Below are 26,711 nucleotides of genomic sequence, written 5' to 3'. Positions count from 1 at the left end.
TCCAAAATACAAACATAGGTAAATAGCACATATATATGATACATATGATAAACCTAGTTAAAACATTGTATTTTTAGATGTGAGATATCATGGCTAAATCCCTTTGAACAATTAACATGAAGTGTAACAAAAGAAACATTAGGAAGGTAAAACACATCTGGATTGGGATGTGGGAAGTAGTGGGAGGTACTGAGCAAATGGAGGGTGAATATATACATAATAGTCTTTGTACATATGTGAAAATGGAACACAGAAACTTGATAAGACTGGGGAAGAGAATGGAGAAGGAAGGAGAAGGATAGAAAGGGTGAGTCTGATCAATGTGCATTGTATCCATAAAGGCACATATTAAAATGAAACACCCTTGTAGCAACTAATGGTTGCTAATTTTTTAAACTTGAAAAATAGATTTTTATTAATTTATTTATTGTCAAATAGATGTACAGAGGGGTTACAGTTTCATACATAAGGCAGTGAGTACATTTTTTTTTATTAAACTTGTTGCCTACCCCTAATTTTTCTCCCACCTTCCCCCCTCCCCATTTCCCTCCTCCCCTCCCATGAGTTATACAGTTGGTTTACAGCATATAGTTCTGTAAGTATTGCTGTTGCATTGGTTCACCTTTTACCCTTTGTCTCTCAATTTTGATGTTCCCCTTCCCTTCTCTAATTCAGATAAACATATATACAATACCCAGGGTACCAAAATCAAGTACAGTGACAACAGGGGATAAACTATAGGAAAGAAAAACAAAATTATTTCCCATTGTACATTAAAAATAACAGCAACAATGAAAACTTCTTGTTTCCATATCTTGGAGTTCATTTTGCTTATCTTCATCTTATATGATCTTATGTACATAGCTATTGAGCTATTGTGCTATTGTGATCTTCTGCTAGGACTATCCTAGACATGCACTAATTATTACGAATGAGGGAAACTATAGAGTCTATGTTTCTTTAGGTCTGGCTCACTTCACTTAGTATGATTTTTTTTTCCCAAGTCCTTCCATTTCCTTACAAATGGAGCAATGTCATTTTTTCTGATAAAGGCATAAAATTCCATTGTGTATATGTACCACATGTCCTTGACCCATTTATCTACAGAGGGGCATCTGGGTTGGTTCCATATTTTAGCCATGGCAAATTGTGCTGCGATGAACATATTTGTGCCAGTGGCTTTAGTATCTTCTTGCTTGTAATCTTGTGGGGAGATGCCCAAAAGCAGAGCTGCTGGGTCATGGGGGAGCTCTATGTTTAGCCTTCTGAGGAACCTCCATACTGTTTTCCAGAATGGTTGAAGAAGTTTACACTTCCACCAGCAGTGTAGTAGGGCTCCCTTTTGGCCACATCCCCTCCAGCATCTGTTGTTATTAGTTTTCTTGATAATGGACATAATTACTGGGGTGAGGTGGACTCTCAATGTTGTTTTGATTTGCATTTATTTTATGGCCAGTGATGTTGAGCACTTCTTCATGTGTCTCTTGGCCATTCTCATTTCCTCTTCAAAGAAGTCTCTTTATAGGTCTTTAGCCCATTTATTAAGGGGGGCAGTTGTGTCTTTGAGGATTTGTTTTGGGGGAACTCAATGTTTTGAGTTCTATATGTATTTTAGATATGAGGCCCTTGTCTGTTGTATGGCCAGTGAAGATCTTCTCCCAATCTGTGGGCTTTTTATTTATCTTGCAAGCTATGTTCTTTGTCATGCAGAAGCTCTGCAGTTCAATGCAATCCCATTTGTCCAACCATTCTTTGATTTGTTGTGTTTCTGGGCCTTTATTAAGAAAGTTTCGACCTGTGCCAAGGAACCCAAGTGTTTCTCCTACTCCTTCCTGCAATGTTTTCAGGGTATCTGATTTTACCTCAAGGTCTTTGATCCATTGGGAATCTGTTCTGGTGCAAGATGACATCGTGAAAATGGCAATACTGCCAAAGGCTATCTACAAATTCAATGCTATACCCATCAATATTCCAACAACATTCTTTAATGAAATAGAGGAAGCAATCCAAAAATTCATATGGAACAAAAAAAAATCCAGAATAGCAAAAACCAATCCTAAGCAGGAAGAACAGTGCTGGAGGAATACCAATACCAAACTTCAAACTCTATTACAAAGCTATAGTAATAAAAACAGCTTGGTATTGGCACAAGAATAGCCCCGAGGACCAATGGAACAGAACTGAAGACCCAGAAATGAACCTGCAGACCGGTTACTTAATCTTTGATAAATGAACTTAAAAATAGGATGGAGGAAAGACAGCCTCTTCAACAAATGTTGCTGGCAAAATTGGAAAAGTAGGATTTTTTTTGTGTGCTGGTCCTGGGCTTGAACTCCTGGCTTGGGTGCTATCCCTGAGCTTTTCTTGCTCAAGACTAGCACTCTACCACTTGAGCCACACCTGCACTTCCAGCTTTTTTTTTTTTTTGGTAGTTAGCTGGAGAGAAGAGTCGCATGGACTTTCCTGGCCTGGCTAACTTGAACTGCCACCCTCAGATCTCAGCCTTCTGAGTAGCTAGGATTACAGGCATGAGCCATCTGTGCCCGGCAGAATTTTTGATTATATAAAAAGAGTGACATTGGTCAAGATGCATTGTACTCATAAACTGACATGTTGAATTGAACCCCCCTTGTACAACCATGAAAAGATTTCAAAACAACAACAAAAATAAAGAATTAAAGGTGAGGTGCATTTTCAGTAACTATCTGTAGGTGGAGCTATTGCTTTTCAGGTATAAAGGTTATTTGAGTTTTTAATTTGCATGGCAATTCCTGTCATGAAAGTGGTTTGGACAATTTGGCATGTGAGGAATTTATGTCTTAATTTCTGTCTTCCCAATTTATATTCCAACGGTTGGAGCCTGGGGTTTTCCTGGATCTGCCCTATCATTTTTACCATGGCAACAATGGTGTCACTCAGAGATGTTTATTTTAATTCAGAACACATTAAAGTACCTCAGTATCAAGGAAGTCAATCAGTTGGGTCCTCACTACCAATTTCACCCAGGCTTCTATAGGGCTGTGTTGATAGGAGCTGCCAGGATGGCTTGAAGCCGCAGGCCTTTTCATTTGTCATCTGTGTCTTGGGAGAAGCAACTGGGCCTTTTGTTGCCCATTTGTTCTCAGGTTCCATTAACAGCTTTGTGCAATGATTTTTCCAATGTTCTCCCTCTTTATGATAGGCACATGGGCTTTTCTCCAACCTTGGACAATCCTTATTACCTTTTCTCTTTCTTCCTTCCTTCCTTCCTTCCTTCCTTCCTTCCTTCCTTCCTTCCTTCCTTCCTCCCTTCCTTTCTTTCTTCCTTCCTTTCTTCCTTTCCTTTCCCTTCCTTCCTTCCTCCCCCCTCTCTCTTTCATTTGTGTGCCAGTATTTGAGCTTGAACTCAAGACCTCATGTTTTTACTTGAATTTCTCACTCAAGGATGGCACTTTATTACTTGAATTATACCTCCACTTTCAGCTTTCTTCTGGTTAATTGAAAATAAGAGGTGTCAGGCTTTTCTGCCTGGGCTGACCTGAAACTCCAAGCCTTAGATCTCAGCCTCCTGAAATAGCTAGGATTACAGGAGTGAGCTGCCAGTGTGCCTGGCTTCCTTCCTTTTTTTCTTTCAAGGAACTCCTTCTTTCTGGAGTGGCAAAAAGTAACACAAATCAGGTTTTTTATTTCTGGTGTTCTTTAGCTCTATCATTATAAGCTTTATAATCAATGCCAAAGAGTCATGAGGGATTCATGCCAACATTGCTCCCTCTACCCATTGCACTTTCCTGCTGATATTTGGAACACTCTAATGAAAGTCATATTAACCGTATGCAAATTCTCAAGGGCCTCTGGCTCTTGGTCTGTATATTTTCTGTAGGCCTAATAAGCTCATCCATCAGACATCCAAAACAGCTGCACTTCTTTGTAGTGTGGTCTGTGCTACCACCTCTGACCTCACAGCTGTATGAATTCCATTATCTTCCTGCCACCACTAGTCCAGAATCTGATTCATCTCTATCAAATGGCCTCTGGTTGATGTGAGTGTTTGATTAGTTGCTGAAGTGCTGAGTCAACGGACTTTTCTGCCAACTTTTTCACCATCTTTGGACCTCCTTGCTCTTTCTGACATTCCTCTGTTCTCTATTGATATCCTGTGATAAATGCTGAATTGATATGAATAGAAAATGGGATATTTCCCTGAGTTTTTACAGCTGGGAAAACAGTCCCAAAACAAAGAGAGTAGACTGGCATTAACTTTCCAGGTGATTGGATGGTCATTCATTTGGGGTTCTGATGGGAATCTGAGTTGTCAGTGGTTGTTATGCATTCCAGTTTGCAAGCTCTAATTTGAGACTTGCATTCCATTGTCAGAGAACTAGGAAAGGAGTAAGGAAAATTCCTTCTGTGTCCCAGTGCTGGTTTGTGCTCTGTTGAAACTCCTTACCAGTACCCACAAACTGGAAGGTGCAGCAGGAGCAACTGGAACTAAGGAAGGTTTATAAGACCAGAGAGGCAGAATTAGCTTCTCTCTAGCTTCAGAAATTAGATTTCCAAGTACAGTAATAATTTGAATTTCACTCATTTTCATATAAGTTCCTCCTCATTAAATACCTGACATCGTGTAGCATGTACTCTCTTCTGCTAAGTCTCAACAGATGATTCCAGTTGTTCCTAATAAACAAAAGGTGACTAAGTGAGAAAATGGACCTCTATTGTTCAAAGGCAAGAGTGATGTTTCTTTATTTTTTGAACAAGAAGAGAATTGACAAGGTTATTCTGTGTAGCCAAACTTTATTAAGGCTCCTGAACCCTCTCAGGCTCACCTGTGCACTTCCTTATAAAATCCATGGTTGGCAAAGAACCTAATGAGTCAATCTTCAGTCTCTGATCACCCTCCATTTTGGATCAGATTCTTCTGTCATTCCTTAGGTGATGAGATAATAGTAACCTGTCTTCTACAGTAATTCTCTTAGAGAAGTTCACCTATCATCATTCTCACCCCTGAAGGTTTTTTTCTTAGTCATTTTCTATGCTCCAACATGTTCCTTGGTTATAAGTTCCCATGTGTTCACACTGTGTTTGGAGCTGAGCCCAATATCTCTCTCCAACTCCAACAAATCTAAACTTATCATGATTACGCTGAATAAAGTCTCTCTGACTATGCTTTAATAAGTACAATTGAATAATTCTTTCTCTAACACAGTAAGCCAAAGAGCATCAAAGATCTCCAGAAACCACCAGAAACTAGAGGCGGCAAAGCAGGATTCCCCTAAACAGTTTTCTGAGGAATCATGACTCTGCTTACACCTTAATTTTGGAATTCTAGTTTCTAGAACTGTTAGATAATGAATTTCTATTTCAGACTACGTGGTTTATAGCTCTTTCTTATGGCATCTATAGGAAAAGAATGCATTAATGGCCTCTGTACTAGAGATATCATTTGGTTCTCCCAATTAATCTCACTAACCACAGCAAGAAAATTAAGAGCAATTTATTTGGAATTGAAGATGAGTAGGAATCTTAGAGAAGCAGGAAGGAACCAAGATAAGAAGTGGCATTTAGTGGTTGAAGACCACAATGTATCTGGCCTCAGATAAGTTATTTTTTTAATGCATGTATAGATGGGAAGGGAATTGATGTGATTTTAAAACCTCTGTCTCTATCTCCTGAGTCTATTTCCTTTCATTTGCTGTGGGATCATTTCAGTCTGAGAGCTCTATTCTTACCCCAGAGATGAGCATTAGAGAGAAAATCTAAAGCTTTCCATTCAGAAGCAACAAAGCCTATGGCCCCAAGTATCTATCTGGGGCACTCTGCCCCCTTCTTTGAACTTCTTGATGCTTATCTCTCTTTCCTGAAAGAAATCAGAGATTTTAGTTCTATTTCTGAGGGGCATGAAAGGAGGAGCTGATGGCAGCTCCCTCTATTAGCCCAGGAGAAGTAGTGAAATTACCAGAGAATAAGGGTTCCTCTGTAGGCCTCTGCCGTCTTGTGCTTGGCTGAGTCTTCCTTTTTTGTGTGTGTTCTGGTACTGGCACTTGAACTCAGGATCTCACCTATCACTTGTCTTTTTGCTCAAGGTTGGCACTCTGCCACACCTTTGCTTCTGTCATTTTGCTAGTTAATTATAGATAAGAGTCTTGCAGATTTGTCTGTCTGGGCTGACTTCAAACTGTGATCCTCAGATCTTGGCCCCACGGATTATAGGTGTGCCACCTGCTTGGATGTTTTTATGTTCCTACAAATATTCTGAAACATTTTCTATGACATAGTAAGGTTACTGTTCATTGGATTTTGCTGCTTTCAGCTCATGAAATTCACTGCTTATTTTTTTCCTCCAGTGTCCAATAAGTTCATGAACCTTTCCAATCCAATTTGTACCTTAACATAATTACTCTGTGATTCATACAGAGAAGGTAGCCAGTAAACATTTACTGGAAATATAAATGAAAGTTTTCTGGTAACCTTTTAGATTTGTTTACATCTAGTAGAATTCTGATTTTTCATGGACACTTAATCTGAACCAGTCCAATTGTTAAAGAGATTTTTGTTTATAGACTGTCTTGTGTCCTTTCACCTCCATTTGTGCTTTCAGCACATTAATTGGTTTTGATTGTTTTGTCCTATGATGGCAGATTGTCCAAATGATTACTGGGAACATCTTTCCAAGAACTCTCTGTGTGACCTTGTCTGCCATCAGAACAGACAAGATATCTACCATTCTGTTAACTCATATACAATTGTCAGATGTTCATAAGATTTTTGATAGTACTATGGTTTGAATTCAAGGCCTCATGCTTGCTCCACAGGTGATCTACCACCTGAGTCACATCTTCAGCTCTTTTGGCTTTAGTAACTCTTAAGACAGTGTTTTACCAGTATCATACAGAGTCCAGGCCAGCCTAGATAATAATCCTCCTGTCATGACTGGGATGACAAGTATCAACTAAAAAGCTGGCCTTGGATCACAATCTTCCAGACCACAACCTCCTAAGTAGCTAGACTTATAGGCACAAGTGGTGGTATCTAGCTCATAACTTATACACAACTTATTTCAATTTATGGAAAACAAAGGACACATATTTGTCACTAGTCAACCAGAATCTTTAAAACATGTTGGTTACAGGTTACTCATATGTTGAATAAGCTCATTTTCATGCCTTGTAAGATCTTGACCCTTGGCTTCAGTCTCTGGGCTCCTAGTTCTAATATCTTAGTTGTTTTTTTTTCCTTTTTCTTAGGTATTTTGACCACTACAATAAAAAAAATACCCCTTAAAGGTTTCCAGCAGTGACTTATACCTGTAATTCTAACTACTCAGGAGGCTGGAATCTGAGGATCGTGGTTTAAAATCAGCCCAGGCAGGAAAGACCATGAGACTCTTATCTCGAATTATCTACCAGAAAACTGGAAATGGCACTGTGATTCAAAGTGGTAGATCACTAGCCTTCAGTGAAAAAGCTACAGAACAGCACCGAGGCCCTGTCTGCATGACCTGCACACACACATAAAAAATACTCTTTAATTTAGTGTGTTAAATAACAATATTTTATTTGGCAATAAAGTTGGATAGGCCTTGTCAGGCACTGGGGATAAGAAAAGCTACTTTGGGGGCTGGGAATATGGCCTAGTGGCAAGAGTGCTTGCCTCTTATACATGAAGCCCTGGGGTTCAATTCCCCAGCACCACATATACAGAAGTGGCGCAGTGGCTCAAGTGGCAGAGTGCTAGCCTTGAGCAAAAAGAAGCCAGGGACAGTGCTCTGGCTGAGTTCAAGCCTGGCAAAAAAAGAAAGAAAAGCTACTTTTATGGCAATAACATGGCCAGGTGGTGGTGAGTCATGCCTATAATCCTAGCTACTCAGGAGGCTAAGATCTGAGGCTTGAGGCTTAAAGTCAGCCCAGGCAGAAAAGTCCATGAGACTCATCTCCAATTAACTGCCAGAAAGTATGGCTCAAGAGCTCTTCATGAGAGTAAGAGGAAAGGAGGATTAGGAATATTATCAAGTCTGTGTCTGAGATAACGTAAGTAAAGAGATAACGTTATTATCTAATTCAGTTAGTTAAACAATCCAGGCACTCAGAGGCTCATGTCTATAATCCTAGCTACTCAGGGTGTTGAGATCTACCAATCGAGATTCAAAGCCAGCCAAGGAAGGAAATTCCATGGGATTTTTATCTTTAATAAACTATTCCAAAAAAAAGTCAGAAATGGAGCTGTGACTCAAGAGGAAGGATGCTAGACTTGAGCTAGAAAAATCTCAGGGAACACCTCAGGCCTTGAGTTCAAGCCCCAGGACCAGCTTACACACACACACACACACCACCACCACCACCACCACCACCAACAACAACAACAACGATAGCTGGGTACTTGTCAAAAAAAGAAAATATGGCTCAAGTAGTAGAGCACCACCTTCGAGCAGAAATTGCTGAGAGACAGAGAGCCTAAGTTCAGGCGCCAGTATTAGCAAAATGAAAAGAAAACAACGTGGCTGATAAGATGGTGCTGTCTGTTGGCTCAGAAAAGTAAATCAGTGACCATTGTGCATCTCTGGGGCTACTCTGGTTTCAATATAGTACATTACTGGACTCCAAAAACAAATCTTCCAAGACATAATATGTGTATTGTTCTACCATTGTATTTTAGGTTAATATGTATTTGTCACAAATAAAGAAACATTACTGATAGATTATTATTAACTAAGCCCTATACTTTAATACATATTTTATTTGAAACAAATATCCTATTTCTGTTCCAAGAAGAAGCTGTAAGGCCTCAGAAATGACAGGAGTGATGGCTATTTAGGTTTCCCACAGCATGATAACAGGATCCTAAGAGCAAGAATTTCAAGAGAACTAGACAGAAACTTTGTAATGTTTTTGTAACCTTGACTTTAAAGTCACATAGCAGCATGTTCTCAGCATGCTACCGAAGAAGAGAGTCAAAAAAATTCTCTCCCGACAAAGGATAAAAGACAAATGATACCAAAAGCAATACTTACAAATCCATTTGGGGTAAACCCACTGTACATCTCATGGGGAGAGAGGAAAAGAGGAGGGCAGAGGGAGAGGAAATGAGGGAGGAGGTAATAAGTTGAGCAAGAAATGTACTCACTGTCTTATATATAAAGCTGTAACCCCTGTACTTCACTTTGAAAATAAAGAGAAAAAATTTCCCCCCTCCCCCTCAGTGGATGAATGGATCAAGAAAAATGTGGTGGAACTTCCGGGAAGACGGCGGAGGAGCAGCAGAACCCTAGCTGAGCTCCCTCCAACATTGCAGTTTTCCCATCCCAGAGAAACTTTTACTCCTAGAAAGACAGCCAAAGTAAGTTATAACAGTACAGGGATTCTGGCCAGGAAGGAAAAATCGACTTTGCTGGTCTGAAAACACAGATTTGAGCTCCAGGCCGCGTCCCGCCGCCATGCCAGTGCCAGTGCTGGCAGAGCTCCCCACGCTCCGTGTAGCTCAATGGAGACCCGGGAGAAATCCTCCAGACGGCAGCAGACAGACACGGATCGCAGGCTGAGCACAGATGGGCTGAAATCGCAGAGAAAGCGTGAGAACCCCACTAAAGACATTCTCACTCGCGCCCATAGACCAGCTTTTGGAAGGTAGCCCTTCCCCCACCACCAGAGAAAAGAGCCATCTTTGACACTGGCATAGGGTCAGACCAGACTGGAACTAAAGCAGGCCTGGGGAAAGAGAGGACAAAGCAGCCATCTTTGAGAAGGGCAAAAGGGACCAACCAGTGAAGGCCAGCTCCACCCAGGAGAACGACCCTTGCCCAGGCGGGGGGCTCAGCTAGAGGTGCCCCACCCTGCCCACTGGAATTCCTAAATTAAAAGCGAAAGTGGCAAGCAGCTACTGGCAGCACGAAACAGCCACACAGGAAAACAAACAGCTCCTGAGACAGATAAACAGTCCCGTCACAGAGGAAGCAAAATTCCTAGCCCAAAACGGAGCTGAATTCCATACCCAGCTCTGCCCAGAAGGCTGCCCCGGCCAGGAGGGAGGAACCTCCCCCAGGCAAGCAACTCTTAGCCAGGTAACCCAGGCCAGAGGCGCCCCGCCCTGCTGAGTCCAGAGGCTATTCAAAGCCAGGCTTTAAAGGCAGCGGCCTCATAGAAGATGGGAGGATCCATGGTTCCTGAGACTGTTCAAGTCCCCCATCTACACTGGACACACAAGTCTTACCTGCAAGCTGTGGGAAAAACAGAGCCCCAGGATTTCACTAACAGGGGAAGAGGGTCGGAGCAGATCCAACCCCTGCAAAATGAAAGCAAGTCAAAACAGCCAAGTGGCAAAATAGACTGCAGACCATCCCAAGGAAACCAGAGACTGTAGAAAGACCACCCAAACAAGGAAGACTCCATTTTTTCTCAAACATTTTTAAGCTTTCTTCTTTAATTTTTTTTTATATTCTCATTTCTGAAACGTCGTTGGGTTTTTTTTTGTTGTTGTTTTCCATTTTTACCTGTTTGTTCTATCAAATTTTTTTCTGTTTTTGTTTGTTCGTTTTTCTGGGTTTTTTCTTTTTCTTTTTTTAAGTATTTTTCTCTGTTTTGTGCATCTGTCTTCCAGTATTTTTTCTTTATTTCTCTCTTTGCATTCTCTTTCTTTAAAAATTACTTTCCTATGAATAACACCTCCACTCTATACCGCTAACTATCCATTGTCTATCATTTTAACCTTCTTCTTTCTACTGATTCTACTCTCCTCCACATTTCCATGTCACTGAAACTAAACCAAAATCATCACCCCCCACATACATTTTACTCAATTCTCTTTCCTACCTCTAACTTACCCTCCTGAATTACTTCCAGGACCTCCAGATTCCATTGATACCTGGTTATTGGATAGAGGGTATCCCTGCTTAATCCAAGTGAATCAAAGAGGTCATAGAGAAAGCCAGTCGTAAAAGAACTTAATATAAGAACAAGAATTGCTCATAGGGTTGTAACAGTAAATAAGTAACTAATGAATACAGGGCTCAGGATTGGTTGTTATATTGCAATTGTATTCTTTAGGAACACCAAATCTAATTTTATAGACAGGTATACAAGGTATCTGTACATAATTGTGAACTTCTAAGATTTACACAACAGTGCTTGGTAAGGGCTGCTTTGGGTCTTAAACAGTGCTCACAGGTGCTTGTAGATTAGCATTCCCAATCCAAATGGGCAGAAGAAGCACAAGAAAGATGGAAAACAATGGAGTCTTATCTCCCACTCAAAACAAGCAGGAAGCAGAGCAGTCAATCAAAGACATAGAAGAGAACCCTCAAAATGCTCTACAAAGTCTACTGATAAACATGATAAATGAAAAGCTTGAATCAATACAGCAATCCTTCCCTAAAGTAATAGACGATTTCATGGCCTCGACAAATGGAAAGATAAATGAACTTCAAGAGTCAAATGAAAAGATAGCTACCCAGCTAAAAGATTTGAGAGACAGCACTCAAACCAAATTAATGAAGTTAATGAAGTAAAGAAGTCCATACATGACCTAAGAGATGACATGGAAATCATCAGGAAAGACTAGTCAGATGGAAAAGAGATTCGAAATCAAGTAGCTAGCCTACAGTCCCGACTAACTAAAGCAGAGGATTGAATCTCAGGAGCTGAAGATTCCCTAGAATCTATGGACAAAGATAAAAAAGCAATACAAAACCAATCCAATTGACAAAACAGATCGCTGCAGGAGATTCAAGATACAATCAGAAAGCCCAATTTAAGGATAATAGGTATTGAGGAAAACTTGGAGAAAGAAGTTAATGGAATAGGCAACCTATTTAACAGAATATTAGCCGAGAACTTCCCAAATATCCAGAAGGAAAGGCCTATACAGATACAAGAAGCATTTAGAACCGCAAACTGACCAGACCAGAATAGGACATCCCACCATCACATTGTGATCAAAAAGGATCAGTAGTTGGGGCTGGGGATATAGCCTAGTGGCAAGAGTGCCTGCCTCGGATACACGAGGCCCTAGGTTCGATTCCCCAGCACCACATATGCAGAAAACGGCCAGAAGCGGCGCTGTGGCTCAAGTGGCAGAGTGCTAGCCTTGAGCGGGAAGAAGCCAGGGACAGTGCTCAGGCCCTGAGTCCAAGGCCCAGGACTGGCCAAAAAAAAAAAAAAAAGGATCAGTAGAGTCCAAGGAAAGATTCCTTAAAGCTGTGAGGGAGAAGAAAAAAATCACATATTCAGGAAAAGCAATCAGAATTACCCCAGACTTCTCAGCAGAGACCATGAAAGCAAGGAGAGCCTGGAATGAGGTATGCCAAACCCTAAATAAAAATAACTACCAACCAAGAATTCTGTACCCAGCTAAACTCTCATTCATAGCCAAAGGTCAATTAAAAGTCTTCCACAGTAAGGAAAAACTGAAACAATATATCTCCACCAAACTACCTTTACAAAAAATCCTCAAAGATGTACTATACAGGGAGAATAATCAAGATCCCAATAAAGACAGAGAAATGAACCCGAAATAGTAAACATCAGATCAAGAAATGGGAAGACACAGCTTTTAACAAGATAGGGATAATGAAACGAACAAATGATCAGCTCTCAATCCTAACTCTCAACATTAATGGACTTAATTCTCCAATCATAAGTTGGATCAAAAATCAAGATCCATCTTTCTGCTACCTACCAGAGACACATCTAACCAGCAAAAGTAAACATCTTCTAAAAGTGAAAGGCTGGAATCAAATCTATCAAGCAAATGGCCCTCATAAGCAGGCCGGAGTTGCAAACCTAGTATCACACAAAATTGACTTCAAAGTAAAAAAGGTAAGAAGAGACAAAGAAGGTTACTACATACTAATAAAGGGATCGCTGCTACAGAAAGATATAACCATACTAAATATCTACACACCAAATACAGGAGCACCCAACTTCATCCAACAAACACTACTGACTCTAAAAACACTCATAGACCCAATCACATTGATAGTTGGAGACTTTAACACTTCACTATCACCTCTGGACAGATCAACAGGCCAAAAACTGAACAAAGAAACCACTGAACTAAACAATTGCATAGAACAACTAGACTTTACCGACATCTACAGAATATTCCACCCAGCAACAACAGAATACACATTCTTCTCCCCAGCACATGGAACATTCTCCAAAATAGATCACATCTTAGGGCACAAAGAAAATCTGTACAAATTCAGAAGTATAAAAACCATTCCCTGCATTCTCTCAGACCACAATGGAATAAAATTAGAGCTCAACTCAAACAGCCACCACAGAAAATCCTACAATTCATGGAGACTAAACAACACACTGCTGAACCATGAGTGGGTCATTGAAGAAATTAAAACGAAAATTCAAATGTTTATGGAATTCAACCAAGATGACACAAAGTACCAGGTCCTTTGGGACACAGCAAAGGCAGTACTCAGAGGAAAATTTATATCTCTGAGTGCATACACCAACAAACTGGGGAAACAGCAACTCAATCATTTAAGGAAGCACCTTAATTTCCTTGAAAGAGAACAACAAGCCAAACCCCAAGTCAATGGACGGAAGCAAATAATTAAAATCAAATCAGAATTAAATCAATTAGAGACCAAAAAAAAAAAAACTCATCGAAAAAATCCACAAAATAAAGAGTTATTTTTTTGAAAAAATCAACAAGATAGACAGACCCCTAGCAAGCCTGACCAAAAAACGAAGGCAGCACACTCAAGCAAGATAAGAGATGAAACAGGTAATATCACCACAGACACAACCAAAATTCAGAAAACAATAAGGGACTATTTTGCAAACCTTTATGCCAACAAATTTGAGAACTTGGAAGAAATGGATGATTTCCTAGAAAAAAAATTCACATCCCCAAACTCAACCATGAAGATTTAAACCTTCTAAACAGACCCATATCCAGTATTGAAATAGAAATGGCAATAAATGATCTCCCATCCAAGAAAAGCCCAGGTCCAGAAGGATTCACAGCAGAATTCTACAAGGCCTTCAAAACAGAGCGAACAGCAATATTTCTCAAACTCTTCAATGAAACTGAAAGAGAACACTCACTACCAGACACATTCTATGAAGGCAGTATAACCCTCATCCCAAAACCAGGCAGGGATTCATCACGGAAAGAGGACTATAGACCGATTTCCCTGATGAACATAGACACAAAATTCTCAACAAAATTCTGGCCAATCGAATTCAACAGGCCATCAAAAAAATCATACACCACGATCAAACTGGATTCATCCCAGGGATGGAAAGTTGGTTTAATATACGCAAGTCAATTAATGTAATCCACCACATCAACCAGAGCAAAGTAAAGAACCACATGGTTTTATCTCTGGATGCACAAAAAGCATTCAATAAAATCCAGCACCCATTTATGGTAAAAGCCCTGGAAAAACTGGGATTCCAGGGAACATTCCTGAATATAATCAAGGCAGTTTATGACAAACCAACAGCAAGCATAACTCTAAATGGTGAAAAACTAAAGCCATTCCCTTTAAAATCAGGAACAAGACAGGGATGTCCACTCTCTTCCCTGCTCCTTAACATAGTACTAGAATTCCTAGCCAGAGCAATTAGGCAAGAAGAAAATATAAAGGGGATCCAAATAGGAAAAGATGAAGTTAAACTTTCTCTCTTCGCAGATGACATGATCCTATACCTAAAGAACCCCATAGACTCTACCCCCACGCTACTAGAGCTGATTCAGAACTTTGGCAAAGTTGCAGGATATAAAATAAACCCTCAAAAATCAACGGCCTTTCTCTATGCTAATGACCCGAATACCGAGACTGAAATCAGGAAAGAAATTCCTTTTGCAATAGCCTCAAAAAACATAAAATACTTAGGAATAACCTTAACCAAAGAAGTGAAAGATCTGTATGATGAGAACTTTAAAAACATGAAAAATGAAATTAAGTCAGAACTAAGGAAATGGAAAAACCTCCCATGCTCTTGGATTGGGAGGATTAATATAATCAAAATGGCAATATTGCCAAAGGCTATCTTCAAATTCAATGCAATACCCATTAATATCCCAACACCATTTTTTAATGAAATAGAGGAAGCAATCCAGAAATTCATATGGAACAATAAAAGACCACAAATAGCAAAAACAATCCTAAGCAGAAAGAACAGTGCTGGAGGAATTACAATACCCAACTTCAAGCTGTATTATAAAGCTATAGTAATAAAAACTCCTTGGTATTAGCACTGGAACAGGCCTGAAGACCAATGGAACAGAATTGAAGACCCAGAAATGAATCCAAAAAACTACGCCTAATTAATCTTTGATAAAGGAGCTAAAACAACAGTCTGGAAGAAAGATAGCCTCTTTAACAAATGGTGCTGGCAAAACTGGTTCAACACATCCAACAAACTAAAACTAGATCCTTATATATCACCCTGCACCAAAATCAATTCCAAATGGATCAAAGACCTCGAAATCAAAACAGATAACCTGAGATTCCCCGCCCTATGGAGGTCACGTGAGCTGCTTGTGCATCACCTGACGCACTTGACAGCCCATTTCGGGCGCTGCGTCAGCTGATCTTGGAGTCGCTTGCGTGCCTGCTGGTTTGGGTTCTTGGGTCTTGCCGCCCTCCACCCCTCGTGCTGCAGCCATGTCGTTCTTCCCGGAGCTTTACTTAAATGTGGACAATGGCTACTTGGAAGGACTAGTGCGCGGCCTGAAGGCCAGGGTGCTCAGCCAGGCGGACAACCTCAATCTGGTGCAGTGCAAGACACTGGAGGACTTGAAGCTACACCTGCAGAGTACTGAGTATGGCAACTTCTTGGCTAATGAGGCATCACCTCTGACAGTGTCAGTCATTGATGACCAACTCAAGGAGAAGATGGTGGTGGAATTCCACCACATGAGGAACCATGCCTATGAGCCACTTGCCAGCTTCCTGGACTTCATTACTTACAGCTACATGATTGACAACGTGATCCTGCTCATCACATGCAAACTGCATCAGCGCTCCATTGCTGAGCTTGTGCCCAAGTGCCACCCACTAGGCAGCCTTGAGCAGATGGAGGCCGTGAACATCGCACAGACACCTGCTGAGCTCTACAATGCGATTCTGGTGGACACTCCCTTGGCGGCTTTTTTCCAGGACTGCATCTCAGAGCAAGACCTTGATGAGATGAACATCGAGATCATCTGTAACACACTCTTATAAGGCCTACCTGGAGTCCTTCTACAAGTTCTGCACCCTATTGGGTGGGACCACAGCTGATGCCATGTGCCCCATTCTAGAGTTTGAAGCAGACCGCCGTGCCTTCATCATTACCATCAACTCTTTTGGCACAGAGTTGTCCAAGGAAGACCATGCCAAACTCTTCCCACACTGCGGGCGCCTCTACTCTGAGGGCTTGGCTCAGCTGGCTCGGGCAGATGACTATGAGCAGGTCAAGAACGTGGCTGATTATTACCCGGAGTACAAGCTTCTTTTTGAGGGTGCAGGCAGCAACCCTGGAGACAAGACCCTGGAGGACCGGTTCTTTGAGCATGAGGTAAAGCTGAACAAGTTGGCCTTCCTGAACCAGTTCCACTTTGGTGTCTTTTATGCTTTTGTGAAGCTCAAGGAGCAGGAATGTCGCAACATTGTATGGATTGCTGAATGCATAGCTCAGCGCCACTGTGCCAAGATTGACAACTATATTCCCATCTTCGAGCGTCCTGACTTCACTCAAGTGCACGATGTGTATTTGTGTGTGCTGTAATGAAGCCCATGGCTCATCTGGCGGGGGAGGGGAAGGCTAGGGAGGGTAGTACATTGTCCTAGGGGCTGCCCAACTTCTCTGACTCCCGCTGGGACTGCTTTTGAGCCTGAAAAGGGGCTGTTGTTCAGGAATGGACCAATACTCCCTCCCCCCACAGTAATGAGTCCCCTTCAACCCTATGTTTACAGCCACTGACATGTCTGAGAAGCATGTGGTCACTTTCATGTCTCTTCCTAATCTAGAATCCCTGGGGATAGTGTGAGCCTCCTCTTGTGTCTGTGGGTCAGCCCCAGAGTCCTGGCCCATGGCAAAGATAGTGTGTGTGTGTTTTGTTGTGTAACGAGCTCTGCAACACCTTTCCTCAGCTCTCACTGAAACAATAAAAATGCCTTCCTTAAAAAACAAACAACAAAAAAAACCAGATACCCTGAAAACACGAAAGGAAGGAGTAGGATAAACATGTGGGCTCCTTGGCACAGAATGGCACTTCCTGAACAAAGACCTAGAGAGACTACAAATCAAAGAAAGGTTGGACAAATGGGACTGCATCAAACTTCAGAACTTCTGCAGGGCAAAGGACATAGCTCACAAGATAAACAGAAAGCCCACAGATTAGGAGATCTTTACCAGCCATACAACGGACAAAGGCCTCATATCTAAAATATATGCAGAACTAAAAAAATTAAATTCTTCCAAAACAAATCCTCAAAGAACCAATAGCTCCCTCATCAAGTGGGCTAAAGACTTACAAAGAGACTTCTCTGATGAGGAAATGAGAATGGCCAAGAGACATATGAAAAAGTGCTCTACATCATTGGCCATAAAAGAAATGCAAATCAAAACAACATTGAGATTCCATCTCACCCCAGTAAGAATGTCTTATATCAAGAAAACTAACAATAACAATTTTTGGAGGGGATGTGGCCAAAAGGGAACCCTACTTCATTGTTGGTGGGAATGTAAACTGGTTCAGCCACTCTGGCAAGCAGTATGGAGATTCCTCAGAAGGCTAACTATAGAATTCCCCTATGACCCAGCAGCCCCACTTTTGGATATCTATCCAATAGACTACAAGCAAAATCACAGTAAAGCCACCAGCACAACAATGTTCATCGCAGCACAATTTGTCATATCTAGAATCAGGAACCAGCCCAGATTCCCCTCAGTAGACGAATGGATCAGGAAAATGTGGTACATACACAATGGAATTTTATGCCTCTATCAGAAAGAATGACTTTGCCCCATTTGTAAGGAAATGGAAGGACTTGGAAAAATTATACTATGTGAAGTGAGCCAGACCCAAAGAAACATGGACTCTATGGTCTCCCTTATAGGGAGTAATTTGCACAGGTTTAGGCAAGTCACAGCAGAGGATCACAAGAGCCCAATAGCTTTACCCTTATGAACACATAAGATGATGCTGAGTGAAATGAACTCCATGTTATGGAAATGATTGTTATATCACTGTTGTAACTACTTTTAACGTGCTATGTGTAACCATAGCTTCTGTTATTGATGATGTTCTTGTATCACCTTCCTGTGGTTGTATCTACACTATCTCTGTAATCTTATCTGAGTATACTGGTGTTAGAACTAGGAAATTGAAAGGGAATACCAAAATTGAGAGACACAGGGTAAAAAAAGACAAACAACTACAAAAGCAATACTTGCAAAACTGTTTGGTATAAGTGAACTGAACACCTCATGGGGTGAAAGGGAAAGGGGGAGGAGAGAGGGGGGAATGAGGGACGAGGTAACAAACAGTACAAGAAATGTATCCAATGCCTAACATATGAAACTGTAACCTCTCTGTACATCAGTTTGATAATAAAAATTTGAAAAAATATAATTTAAAAAAAAACTCAAAAAACAACAGCCCCCCTCATCGAGTGGGCTAAAAACTTAAAAAGTGACTTCTCTGAGGAGGAAATGAGAATGGCCAAGAGACATATAAAAAAGTGCTCTACATCACTGGCCATAAAAAATGCAAATCCAAACAACACTGAGATTCCACTTCACCGCAGTAAGAATGTCCATTATCAAGAAAACTGATAGTAACAATTGTTGGAGGGGATATGGCCAAAAGAGACCCCTACTATACTCTTGGTGGGATTGTAAACTTGTTCAATCACTCTGGATAGCATTATGGAGTTTCCTCAAAAGGCTAAACATACATCTCCCCTATGACCCAGCAGCACCACTTCTGGGCATTTACCCAAGATTACAAGCAAGACCACACCAAAGCCACCATGTTCATCGCTGCACAATTACTATTGCTAAAATTTGGAACCAACCCAGATGCCCCTCACTATTTGAATGGGTCAATAAAATGTGGTACATATACAAAATGCAATTCTATACCTCTATCAGAAAGAATAGCATTGCCCCGTTCATAAGGAATTGGAAGGACTTGGGAAAAAATCTTAAGTGAAGTGAGCCAGACCCAAGAAACATATTCTCCATGGTTTCCCTCATCAGGAATATTTAGTACATGTCTAAGATAGTCCTAACATAAAATTACAATAGCTCAGTAGCTATGTACATATGAACACATAAGATGATGCTAAGCAAAATGAACTCCAAGTTATGGAAACAAGTGGTTTGCCATTTTTGTTATTTCCAAAATACCGTGGGAAATTATGCTCTTTCTCTTTTGTCTTTCTTTCTCATGGTTTTACCCCTGATATCACTGTAATTGTTTTTAGTAACCTGGATATTGTATATACATGTATTGGGACTAGGGAAGGGAAAGGAAATACCAAAAAGGAGAGACAAAAGATAAAAAGACAAACCAATGCAACAGCAATACTCACAAAACCATATGGTGTAAACCAACGGTACAACTCATAGAGGAGAGAGAAATGGGGAGGGGAAGAGTCAGGGGAAAATGAGGGAGGAGGTAACAATTTGGATAAGAAATGTACTCACTGCCTTATGTATGAAACTGTAACCCCTCTTGTACATCACTTTGACAATGAAGAAATGAAAAAATGTGCTATTATCCCTCTTCCGTATGCTCATAAACTGGATTTACTTCTAGGCCGGGATATTCTGAGATCTTCATCATTTACTTGAGAAAGCAAAAACCCAGTTTTGGAATGATGCTAATGCCACCAAGCCCAGGACTATCAGCAATGTGTCTATTGTTGGAATACTTTGGATTTATTCCTTGTTGCAGCAAGAGAAAATGATGTCAATTGGTAACACAGGACATCTCAGTAGGAGAGTCTGACGAAAAGGGCGAATTAGAAGACCTTAGACTTAAAAGATTTTGGATGGTTTCTGGAACTTGGAACTGATAAATATAGCTCCTTGTGTGTCAGCTATTGTACAGTTTGGTATATGTTAGACACCAGTTTTCCTTCTGAGTATGTAAATTTAGTTCATGTTAAGCAGATGGTGCCTATAGGACCAGCTTCCCCCTCTTCTAAAGGAAGGCAAATACCAAACTGTGAACATGAGTCTCTAAAGAATTTCCTGATAGACGACACTTGGCAGGCAGTATCACAACTTGGTTTTCCTTTGTTGTTGTTGTTTTTAATGTACTATGTGAAATTATTTCTTTTTTCTTTCATTTTTCTTTCCTATGGTTTAGCGCTTGTTGTCACTGTATTTGATTTTGGTACCCTTGGTATTGTATGTTCATTTATCTGAATTAGGGAAGGGAGGGGAACATCAAAATGGTGAGACAAAGGACAAAGGGGAACCAACCCAACTGTGATATTCCCAAGACAACATGTTAAAAATTAACTGGACAAGGGGGGGGACAGGTTGGGGGGAGGTAATGTGGGAGAAAAATGAGGGAAGGAGTATGACAAGAAAAGTACTCACTACCTTATGTATGTAACTGTAACCACTCTGTACATCACCTTGACAATAAAATAAAATAAAATAAGTAAGTGCATCCTACTTGACTCCACTGAAAGGGGAGTCTTAAAAACTCATGCTAGCAAAAACAATCCTAAGTAGAAAGAACAGTGCTGGAGGAATTACAATACCAAACTTCATGTTGTATTACAAAGCTACAGTAATAAAAAACAGCTTGGTATTTGTTGGGGTTCAGCTTTGGCCTTGAGGGGGAAGGGCAACAGAGAGCACTCCCGAGACACCGCCCTTCCTCCAGCCCTGGGGGAATGCGGAAGCAGGCCACAATTCTCTGGGTCCAGAACCAGAAGAACTGGCTTTGCAACCAGGCCCTCAACTTTCTCTCCCGGGCTTTCCCCCTGGGGTGGTGCTAAGCAAGTGACGTTAGCTCATGAGGGGGGTCCCATGACAAGCTCGCCAGCCTATCGCCAGCTCTCTGGTCAATGACCCCTTCTCTCGTCGCCCTCTACTATATCAGCTGCTAGCCCTTCCCTTATTAAATCAGATTTGCTCTTGAAGCATCTCTGAGATCCGCGTATGCCTGGCTTTCTTCACGGGTAAGGAGGGAGGTAAAGCGATCTCGTACGGCCACGGGCACCTGAGGTCTTTCCTGAGCCCCCCACTCCACTCTGGCCTTACCTGCGGGTCGGGTGACCAGGGGAGAGGGTGAAAAAGGGAGCGATTGGAGTAGAGTAGAGCCTGACCCCCGCGCCAGGGGAGGCAACCTGAGCCCGGCAGGTATTGGCACAGGAACAGGCCTGAAGACCAGTGGAACAGAACTGAAGACCCAGAAATGAACTTGCAGAACTATACCTACTTTATCTTTGATGAAGGAGCTAAAAAATAGGATGGAAGAGGGGCTGGGAATATGGCCTAGTGGTAAAGTGCTCGCCTTGTATACCTGAAGCCCTGGGTTTGATTCCTCAGCACCACATATATAGAAAAAAGCCAGAAGTGGTGCCAGAAGTGGCGCTGTGGCTCAAGAGGTAGAGTGATAGACTTGAGCAAAAGAAGCCAGGGACAGTGCTCAGGCCCTGAGTCCATGCGCCAGGACTGGCAACAAAAACAAAACAAATAAACAAAAATAGGATGGAAGGGGCTGGGGATATAGCCTAGTGGCAAGAGTGCCTGCCTCGGATACACGAGGCCCTAGGTTCGATTCCCCAGCACCACATATACAGAAAACGGCCAGAAGTGGCGCTGTGGCTCAAGTGGCAGAGTGCTAGCCTTGAGCGGGAAGAAGCCAGGGACAGTGCTCAGGCCCTGAGTCCAAGGCCCAGGACTGGCCAAAAAAAAAACCCCAAAACAAAAATAGGATGGAAGAAAGATAGCCTCTTTAACAAATGGTGCTGGCAAAACAGGTTCAACACCTGTAACAAATTAAAACTAGATCCTTATATATCACCCGGCACCAAAATCAATTCCAAATAGATCAAAGACCTTGAAATAAAAACAGATACCCTGAAAACACTACAAGAAGTAGTAGGAGAAACACTTGGGTTCCTTGGCACAGAATGAATGCAAGAAGAATGAAACTTCCTTAAGAAAGGCCCAGAAATGCAACAAACCAAAAAAAGGTTGGACAAATGGGACTGCATCAAAATGCAGAGCTTCTGCATGGCAAAGGACATAGCTTGCAAGATAAACAGAAAGCCCACAGATTGGGAAAAGATCTTTACTGGCCATACAATGGACAAAGGCCTCATATCTACAATATATGCAGAACTAAAAAAATTACATTCCTCCAAAACAAATCCTCAAAGAACCAATAGCCCCCTCATCAAGTGGGCTAAAGACTTACAAAGAGACTTCTCTGAGGAGGAAATGAGAATGGCCAAGAGACATATGAAAAAGTGCTCTACATCACTGGCCATAAAAAATGCAAATCCAAACAACATGGAGATTCCACTTCACCGCAGTAAGAATTTCCATTATCAAGAAAACTGATAATAACAGATGCTGGAGGGGCTGTGGCCAAAAGGGAACTCTATTTCATTGTTGGTGGGATTGAAAACTTGTTCAACCACTCTGGAAAGCAGTATGAAAGTTCCTCCAAAGGCTAAATATAGAGCTCCACTATGACCCAGCAGCCCCACTTTTGGGCATCTACTCAAAAGATTCCAAACAAGAACACACTAAAGCCACCAGCACAACAAAGTTCATCGCAGCACAATTTGTCATAGCTAAAATATGGAACCAACCCAGATGCCCCTCAGTAGACGAATGGATCAGGAAAATGTGATACATATACACAACGGAATTCTCTGCCCCCATTAGAAGGAATGACATTGCTCCATTTGTAAGGAAATGGAAATACTTGGAAAAAATTATACTAAGTGAAGTGAGCCAGACCCAAAGAAACATTGACTTTATGGTTTCCCTCATAGGGGATAATTAGCACAGGTTTAGGCTAGTCACAGCAGAGGATCACAAGATCCCAATAGCTATGCCATTACGAACACATAAGATGATATTAAGTGAAATGAACTCCATGTTATGGAAACAAGTGTTATATCACTGCTCTAATTAATTTCATCATGGCATGTGAAACCGTAGCTTCTTTTGTTGATGATCCTCTTGTATCCCGTCCTGTGGTTGTCCCTGCGCTATCACTGTATCTCATCTGAGTACCTTGGATACTGTATATACTGGTATTAGAACTAGGGAAGGGAAAGGGAATACCAAAATCGAGAGACAAAGGATAAAAAGACAAACGACTCCAAAAGCAATACTTGCAAAACCATTTGGTGTAAACCAACTGAACAACTCATGGGGAGAGGGGACGGGGGAGGTAGGGGGGAATGGGGGAGGAGGTAACAAATTGTACAAGAAATTTACCCACTGCCTTACGTCTGAAACTGTAACCCTTCTGTACCTCACTTTGACAATAAATAACTAATTATTTTTTTTAAAAACTCATGCTAGCTTTCTCTAAACTTTCCTGTTGGGGTTTTTTTGCCCCTCCCGGCTCGGACTCTTCCTTCTTTCTTTCCACCCTCCTTTCTCGCCCTCTCCCCTAATCACCCGACCTGCAGGTAAGTTAGAGTGGAACGGGGGTCAGCTCCGACCTGACGTGCACGTGATCTGCCGCAGATATGTGATGGCCTCCTTACGCTAGAAGTCTGGCGAACATATGCAACGGGGCCGGCTTCTTAGAGCGAACTGACTTTATTAAGAGAAGGACAAGGGGAGATGATTCCGAGGGAGGGGTTTGGCCAGGATGTCGATAGACTGAAAGGTATCATCTGACCCCCAAGGGCTAACGTCACTGGAGCACGCCGAACCAGGGCAGGTTGGTAGGCGCCGGGCTGGCTAGGAGGTTGGGGGGCTGTTTGCCCAACCGGTTCCTCTGTATTCCAATCCAGAGGGGGTAGAAGGGCCGCATTCCCCAGGGCTGGGGGAGGTTCATCAAGCCCCTTCCATCAAGGGGAAAGATGGATCCCAACACTTTCCCAAACCTTCCCTTTTCTGATTCCCTTCATCTCTGTTCACTGTAACAAATCTTAGCTGGAGTATGACAATATGTGCGTCATTCCAGTGAATCACTAATCCTGGCAGTATTCGTGAGGGACTTCTGATGCTATTGGCTTTAAAATCAGGCTTGAGTAGAATGATTCAGATTCATTGAAATATCACAAGTACATTGGGAAAGGAAAAAGATATGGCATGGGAGACCCTTTGATGCCTGGATATCACAGACTGGTCCACGGTGTGAAATAACATCAGAGCCGAACTCGTTGTAACATTTAAAAGTTACCTGCAGAATGGTCAAGTGACAAATATAATCTCAGAAGATTGTTTGTCCTGATCATTACTTTAGACCTGCTAGGAAGCTAAAATAAGATGATTAAAATCACTGCTTGATTTATATCTTTGTTATTTTGTTTTGTCCTCCAAGAAGGAGGAGAAAAGGTTCAAGTATTTCTAAAGAGAAGCTCAGAAGGGGCTAGACATGTCTAAAGATCATGTGTTGCTCTTTCCTCCTAGTGTTGGGGGGGTGGAAGAGGAAAAGTAAACGGTCTCCAAGACTGCAGCAATATTTTAGATAAACCAGATGAAAAGAAAAAAATTTTGTCATTATATAAGATGTACTTCAACTGCTCTCCTACTCTACTTGGAATCCCATTCAGAATCTATCAGAAATTGCACTGTTTATGCTGCAAGGACTGAATTTACTGATAGAGGTTTGGGTAAATTTGAGATGGTTAAAGAAGAGAGGAGGGTATAAAAATGTCAACTTAGAGGGGACTGAACAAAATGGAGGGTAAGTAAGGTTGTCTCAAAATATCTCCCTACAGAGATGAAGTTTAATAATGAGTCATATACCAAACTAGCAGGACAAGAGCTACCAGGCCAAGGAGATCAGGCAAGAGATCATAGACCTCTTTTTAGCAAAACAAAATGAAAAGAATGATACATTGAAGAAAGCAGAAAGAGGAGAGTCACTTTCTACTCCCGTCCAAGCAGCCCAGTGTTTTTTGAAGGAGCCTTCCACTTGGGAGAACACGAGCAAATTGAGTACAGGTCTTAAAACCGGAGCCTCAGGTACGCTATGGGGAAACTCAGAGCTGAGTAAAGCCCTGTAAAGTCAATGCCTATAGACTGAGCTATTGGAACAGCTTTCAGGCAGGTAGCAAAAAGACTTCTCTGACCCAGCCTCCAATATTAGTAGTAAAATGGAAAATGGGATTTCACCTACTGGGTAGCAGGACACAAAAGCCAGCACAGAGCTTTTTCTCAGAACGTAGTATCAGATAGCCTTCCTTGGTTAAGCCAACACTGAGTAGAAACAGGCGCTGTATATAATCCAGAATAAAGGCTCACACTCAGAATCTTTCTTTTAAATTTAATTTTATTGTAAAGGTGATGTACAGAGGGGTTACAGTTACATAAGTAAGGTAATGAGTACATTTCTTGTCTGGCATTGTTACCCCCTCCCTTTTTTTCTCCCACTCTCTCACCCCCCAACTTTCCCCCTCAAGTCGTGAAGTTCGTTTCCAAGATAGTGTCTTGTGAGTATCGCTGTTGAAGTGGTACACTCTTTGTCCGTTGTCTCACCATTTTGATATTCCCCTTCCCTTCCCCAAATCAGATAAGTGTATATACAAGACACCCGGTACCAAAACCAAAAACAGTGATAATGGGATAGACCAAAGGAAAAAAAAATGAAAGAACAAGGAAATAATTTCACACAGTACATTAAAAACTACAATAAACCCTCTTGTTTCCATATCTTGGAATTCGTTTCAATTAGCACCATTTTATGTATTCATATGTACATAGCTATTGAGCTATTGTGATGCTCTGCTAGGACTATTCTAAACATATAGTAATTATTACAAATGAAGGAAACTGCAGAGCTTACATTTCGTTGCATCTGGCTCACTTCACTTAAAGCTCCAGCATGAGGCAGAGATGGAAGTATCTGTAGGACAAGCCTGAGTTTTCCCTACATAAGTATTAACTTTCGATTGGGCCTAGCAAATACCTTCCCTACTTCCAAGATTCTACAGGCCTTTGCACCTAAGAAATTTAGGTGAGACTCAGCTTAGTATCAGCTTTGGTGGTTATTTCCACCACCTATCATCCAATTTCAGCAGCACAGATGTCATCAGACCAGTATGCATAGAGGAATGTCCAGAACTGCCCTACTACCATGAGATCTGTGCCTCAGTGGGACAGACTCAGATTTCACCTGCAACATCATCACGTGCACCCCTGAGACTGTGAAGATCCTTGAGACTGTGAGACCCAGACATGACCCAGCTAAACACTATCCTAGATGGCCAAGTGTCTGTGTTCACCAATGTCAGGAGCCAAACTTGCAGCTAAATTCATTCTGACCTCTGGCTGTGCTGTTATCACCAGGATATGCTAGATGCAAGGACATTTGTTCGCAAGTATTTGTTCATAGCCACTACCTGGAATTGCTTTTCTATGTCCGCTGGAGTACATTCCTATGTTAATCAACCTCATCCTGTGTTTACTGTAATCAAATGTTGCGAACTTCAAAGCCTCTTTGTGTTCTTGAATCTTAGCAACCCTATGCTATTTCCTGGTTCCAAAACTGTGTATAAGCTGGAAGTTAAGAATAAACTTGGCTGCAGCCTTGAGTTACAATCTCGAGATGCAGACCTC

General features: G+C 41.5%; 1 protein-coding gene across 1 annotated transcript; it reads left to right on the top strand.

The window, feature by feature from the left end:
* Positions 1-15,604: 15,604 nt before the first annotated feature.
* LOC125343520 (V-type proton ATPase subunit d 1-like) lies at positions 15,605-24,767 on the top strand. The gene is given in 4 exon segments (XM_048335994.1): positions 15,605-16,159; positions 16,161-17,040; positions 22,054-22,055; positions 24,756-24,767. Coding segments are annotated over 2 exon segments (1,104 nt in total). The 3' UTR covers positions 16,710-17,040; positions 22,054-22,055; positions 24,756-24,767.
* Positions 24,768-26,711: the final 1,944 nt, after the last annotated feature.

This window comes from Perognathus longimembris, chromosome 28, assembly GCF_023159225.1.
Source record: "Perognathus longimembris pacificus isolate PPM17 chromosome 28, ASM2315922v1, whole genome shotgun sequence".
NCBI classification, from domain to species: Eukaryota; Metazoa; Chordata; class Mammalia; order Rodentia; family Heteromyidae; genus Perognathus; species Perognathus longimembris.
Note: the sequence above shows the minus strand (reverse complement) of the source record. Positions and strands in the feature narration are given on the sequence as shown.